This window comes from Nicotiana attenuata, unplaced genomic scaffold (assembly GCF_001879085.1).
Source record: "Nicotiana attenuata strain UT unplaced genomic scaffold, NIATTr2, whole genome shotgun sequence".
NCBI lineage: Eukaryota > Viridiplantae > Streptophyta > Magnoliopsida > Solanales > Solanaceae > Nicotiana > Nicotiana attenuata.
Window position 1 is genome coordinate 44,461 of NW_017670806.1, and position 5,425 is coordinate 49,885.

General features: G+C 33.4%; 1 protein-coding gene across 1 annotated transcript; it reads right to left on the reverse strand.

Moving 5' to 3' along the window:
* Positions 1-265: 265 nt before the first annotated feature.
* Positions 266-5,119, reverse strand: LOC109243488 (2-alkenal reductase (NADP(+)-dependent)-like). The gene is made up of 6 exons (XM_019410432.1): positions 4,810-5,119; positions 3,603-3,783; positions 3,152-3,318; positions 2,406-2,488; positions 2,101-2,227; positions 266-792 (listed from the first exon to the last, which is right to left on the reverse strand). Exons 1-6 carry the CDS (start codon positions 5,059-5,061, stop codon positions 538-540), a joined length of 1,065 nt encoding a protein of 354 aa, XP_019265977.1. The 5' UTR covers positions 5,062-5,119; the 3' UTR covers positions 266-537.
* Positions 5,120-5,425: the final 306 nt, after the last annotated feature.

The following is a 5,425-nucleotide window of genomic DNA, read 5'->3' on the forward strand; positions in this document are numbered from 1 at the left end:
TTTGGGCTGCAGGAACGTAGCCCAAGTTGGCCCAAAAGAAACTTAGCAAAACATAGAGCATCAATTTGATTCGTTTCAAACTTTCAATATTGCTATACTACTAGGCAAAATTAGGAAAATAAACAAAACCAGAGCTCAGTTTTTGGATTTGTATGCATCATTCAAAACATTCTACTAAGATGAAAGATCAAACATAAGACCATCAATCTGCTTTCTACCAAATGCAAATTGATATAGATATTTTATCATCTCCAATGATCACCCATTCCTTATAAATCCATTGCTACATTTTCATAAAAAGACAAAGATAGTTAACAAGCATAATGTTTTATATACTATTTTTGCTCTTTTATTCCATGGAAAGTAGGGAATATATACAGAGGCGGACTTATATATAATATTGAGGGGTCACTGAACCCCGTAAACTTTGACAGAATCTTATAGAAGTCTTTAGAGGACATTAATTGAGCAGAATATTGGTGCCCCTGTTACGTTATAATCATGAGCCCGCGCCTATATATGAAAGGGATACGTAGTTTATGGAGTCACTTGAAGAATTACTTTCCCAACATTAGAACTAGAAAATAGAGATGTTAAACTCTCTAAGAAGTTCTCAATGCCATTGTAGATTTTGTGCTTGGATTTTACTTTGCCCTCTTTCAAGTGAACTTCCATCTCCTTTCTGAAATCTTCAAAATAATTAACATAGGAACCAAGCATAAACCCTTGCATTATAACTTCTTTACCCACAACGTTCAATAGGTTCCGAACTCCTTCTCTCTCTGTCCAAACCTACAAAGTCCAAAAAGTTATTTATTATACCGTAAGTACACATAAATTAAAACAAGGCAGTTTAGTGTATAAAGTATTCCGTATTCATGTAGGGTCGGGGAATGACCGCATTCTTAGAGGTGTGATGATGTAGATAGTGTACCCTAATCAGAGGCGAAACTATACATTGGTAGGGGTATGTTATTCAATCTGTATTGCTGTAATAACCAATAAAAAACGTTAATAGAAACAAAAACAGAAAATTAGTAGAACCAGTTTAACGAAATAAATTCTGGAAAACAGTATAGGAATAAATCGAGCCCACTGAATACACAGTGTGTCCTTAAAGAAATTATTTCCCTCAAGTACCCGAGGTACTGGAATATATCCTCTCAGGATAGAACAATTTAACTCATCAGTGTATTGGTACCAAAAACTCCGGTGAACTTCAAACTACTCAATGGTCGTAAAACACACTGGAAAATATTGTGCAAAAGAAGAAGAAGATAATCAGAAAATTTAGTAAGTAAAGATTCTGGGATTCAAGGCATATTTATAGATCATTTGGCACTGTTTCTGAAAAAGGTTTGCAACCTTTCAGAAACAATCATAGTTGTTGGAACAGGTGGGAAGAAATATTGCGACAAAATAGAAAACGGATTTAAAATAATCCGGGAAAGAAAACGGACTGGGTCGCAGGTTATTCCGGATTGAATTTTCGTCAATTAATTAAATTAATTAAATAATTGAAAGAAATTTTGTCCAATAAGATTAATCAATCGAAGCCGAAGGCGAGCGACGACGACGGCGCGAGGCTTGCCTTCTTCTTAACTCTTTAAGAGCTAGAAGAAGAGCAATTGTATATATACCCATCAAAAGTCTTTTCTTCCTCCAATATGGGACAATGTCCCTTTGCCAAGGAGGAAAACTCAAATATTTCATTTTCCCTCCATTTCCCATTCACCCTCTTTAAGCTACACCAAGCTTAAAAGTCCAACAGGGTAGTCAATTGACTACCCTTTGTCCGAAAATTACACTGCGTATATAGGTAAAATATCAAGTTTTAGAGGTATATAACATATATCGAACACCTTTTGTCGGATTTTTTTTTTACTTCTTTCAAGTTTGAACATCCTTGAAGAAATTCCTGGCTTCGTCACTGACCCTAATGTAAGCACTAATTAATGGTTGCTTTTACGGTTCGAACTCATTATCTATAGGTATGCGAAACAACTTACCGTTGCTTCAAGACTCCCCTTCTGTAAACGTACGTATATAAGTTTAAAAAAAAATGTGTTCTATAATTTTAAAATAAAAAGTTCAAGGTACCTTGTTGTACTCAGATATCATCCCACAAAGTGAAATACGGGCTCCTTGGTTAACATGATTAAGAACAGCCTCAAGCATTTTACCACCAACGTTGTCAAAATAGAAATCAATCCCATTTGGAAAGTACCTGAAAATTGGAATAATTAATGATTTGTGAAAATAAATTATAAAGAGAATAATCAAAAGGAAAGTGCAAAAAGGTTTTTTTATGTACTACTATTTTTTTTTACAATAGAGAAAAATTTACAAAATAAACGGTAATTTCGGCTTCAAAAGAAAAAAAAAAAAAGAACATAAGAAATTACTTGTTTAATGCAGCATCATAATCTGTCTCTACACGGTAATTAAATGCATCATCATACCCACATTCTTCTTTCAGCAGCTTCGCCTACGAAGGAATATACCATATTTAATATAAGTCGCAAATTACCAAAAAGAAAAGAATAAATATAACCTGTGGTTAAAACACCAATAATATATGAGTTTAAGTTATACTTTATCAACTTAAGAAATTTTTACACTATCAAATCACCTTTATCTAATGACGTATCCAAAAATTTTAACAAGAAAATTCAGAAAATATTATATTAATTTTTTTTTCTTCTAAAGAGGATTCAACAAGTTTTTATATATATATATATATAAAATTTTCTAGCAAAGGAGATTCAATTGAAATCCCCTGTACTATATGTAGCTTTGCCACTACCTTTAGCTTTTGTAGTTGGTAATTAACTTGGGTAAAAACTTACCCGCACCGGGTGTTTACACCAAATTAATAGATACAAGACATGTGTCTTGCATATGGACTTCAATCATTTAACCATGGTAAATTACATGCATTCTCATCTAATTAAATCAATTAACCATAGTGAGTTAATATAGTTTGGTGTAAACCCCCGGTGTGGGTAAGTATTTACCATTAACTTGTTTTATTTCAAGGTTATAGATTTTATATTTTAAAAAGGCATAACAATAGATAAATTTTAGATGATTATCTGTAAGATATTCTTTACATTGTAAATGACTTAAATAAACTCATACTAATATATACCTTTTCGTCTGAACCTACACTTCCAATAACTCGGCAACCTTTTAATTTGGCAAGTTGACCGGCAATAATTCCAACTCCGCCAGCTGCAGCCGATATGTACACATTTGATCCTTCTTTAACTTTGCCTATCTTTTCGATACCAACCCATGCAGTTAAACCAGGCACTCCTAAATATATAACATGGTAATTATAAACAAATTAATTAATTAACTTTGGCTTTAGTAGATATGGAAGATCACGAAAATGAAGATGATAACTTTGGAATGAGCTTTGATTCAGTGAATTTGTATAATTTGGATACATGAAAATAAGAAGGAAGGGACATAAAACTGAAGAATAGTAGAAGCGAAAAGACATAAAGGTGTAGAATAGTAGCAACGAGAAGACATAAAGGTGTAGATTTAAAAAAGGAGTGGGATGAATTATAGGGATAATAAGGTGAGGTATTTACCCAAGCAACTAAGATAATCCGGCAACGTAATTCCAATGGTTGGATTAATTTTCTGAAGCCAATTAATTGGCATAAAACAAAATTCAGCGACAGGAAACATATAAGTAGTTACTATATCTCCCTCTGAAAAATTGGTGTCCTTGGAACGAATCACTTTCCCTATTGCGTTTGCTCTTATCACCTGCATAAAGGGATTCAGAACACATTAAATTCAGAACATTGAAAGTTAGTTGGTTGAGTGTCAAATATTAGTCGTTTTGGCAAATTGAATTTGTTTTAAAATTACAATAATAATAAGTCATTACTCCTTTATTATTTTTCCAAGCTATCGTTTATGTTGTTTCAGATAATGTAGTACTTCTTTTAGCAAAAATACGTTTACGATTAAGGTTATTAAATATCTATCTTAAGGGGTAATGCGTGTAAAAACCTTAACATTCCTTTTATTTTTACTGGGTCTGTTGTTGTTATTTTTGTTTTTGTTTGTTCTTGATGACTAAAATGTTACTTTGGCAACTACAAGAGATGCGACTAGGGCGTTAAATGGGCGGGTCGAAATGGGTTGAGTCAATAATTTTTTTTTTGGGGAGGTGGGATGGGGGGATCATATGATTACCTGGGTTAAGATGAGCTGGTCAAGATGGGCTAAAATTTGCGTCATAACCCAACCGGTCCAACTCTTATCAAGTTTTACTTAATATGTGTTGCTTTCTTATAAATTGTATAATTACTAAATAATTGTTCTAGAGCCGAGGGTCTATCAGAAACAATATCTCTACCCTCCTAAGGTAGGGGTAATGTCTACGTACATACTACCAATCTCACCAGACCCCACTTGTGAGATTTTACTGATTTTTTTTTGTTGTTGTTGTTGTGGTCGTTGTTGTATAATTACTAAATGAGACTTTTTTGTTCTTTTGTCATGGTCATATATAACATATAATGTATAATATTTTTGTTTTGTGTTATGATGTGTAATGGGTAGATAGAAAATGCTGGTATCACCTAAGATTATGGTGGGATGAATATGATCCCGTTTACCCTTAGTTAGATGTCTCAAATTCAAGCTCTAGGAATGAAAAACTCGGGTAAGAGCGCTTTCTCATTTAACAACTTGTAAACGCGAATTCAGATTAGTCGGGTCCCAAATACGAGTATCGGACATCAGATTGAAAAAAAGAATGAAAAAGGGTGGAAAATGGTAAACCTGGCCAAGTGGAAGTTGAGGAAGGGAGAGCCCATCATGGAGGCCACTCAACTGAGTGCGTAAATATGGATCAATTGAAATATATAGGATCTGTACTGCAACATTTCCATTTGGGATCGAATTTTCTGATAGAGAAAAACTCACAGTTCGTAGCTTAAGATGATCAGAATTTGGAATTCCTTTTGGTGCATAACAAGCAATGTACCACTCTCTGTTCTCCACCACCGCCGCCACTGCACCACTAACTGCCATGAATTAATATATTCTCTGTGCTTGTATATGTGTTTTAGTGCGTGAGTGTGTTGGAGAGTTTTCGAAATATATAGGCGTTGAGGCAGTAAATTAGGAATAACTAATATGGATGAATAAAATGATACTATTTTCTATTATTTCTTTCTGCCATATTCCTAACAGCCAACAGGTATGTTAGTATGTTACATCAACAACGTAAAATATTGAAAACCGTGCATTTCATGTTAAAAGAAAATTATTGAAATGTAAGTGAAAGAGATTCTTGATTATATCTATAAACCAAACCATACCACCAAATCAACTAATATAGATGAATAAAATGATACTTTTTTCTATTATTTCTTTCTGCCGTATTCCTAATAAT

Coding starts and splice junctions, on each gene's coding strand:
- LOC109243488 (XM_019410432.1), bottom strand. CDS start 5,061: ATGGCAGTTAGTGGTGCAGTGGCGGCGGTGGTGGAGAACAGAGAGTGG. Junction 3,319..3,602: donor GGATTATCTTAGTTGCTTGG/GTAAATACCTCA, acceptor TTATATATTTAG/GAGTGCCTGGTTTAACTGCA. Junction 793..2,100: donor TGATATCTGAGTACAACAAG/GTACCTTGAACT, acceptor TGGACTTTGTAG/GTTTGGACAGAGAGAGAAGG.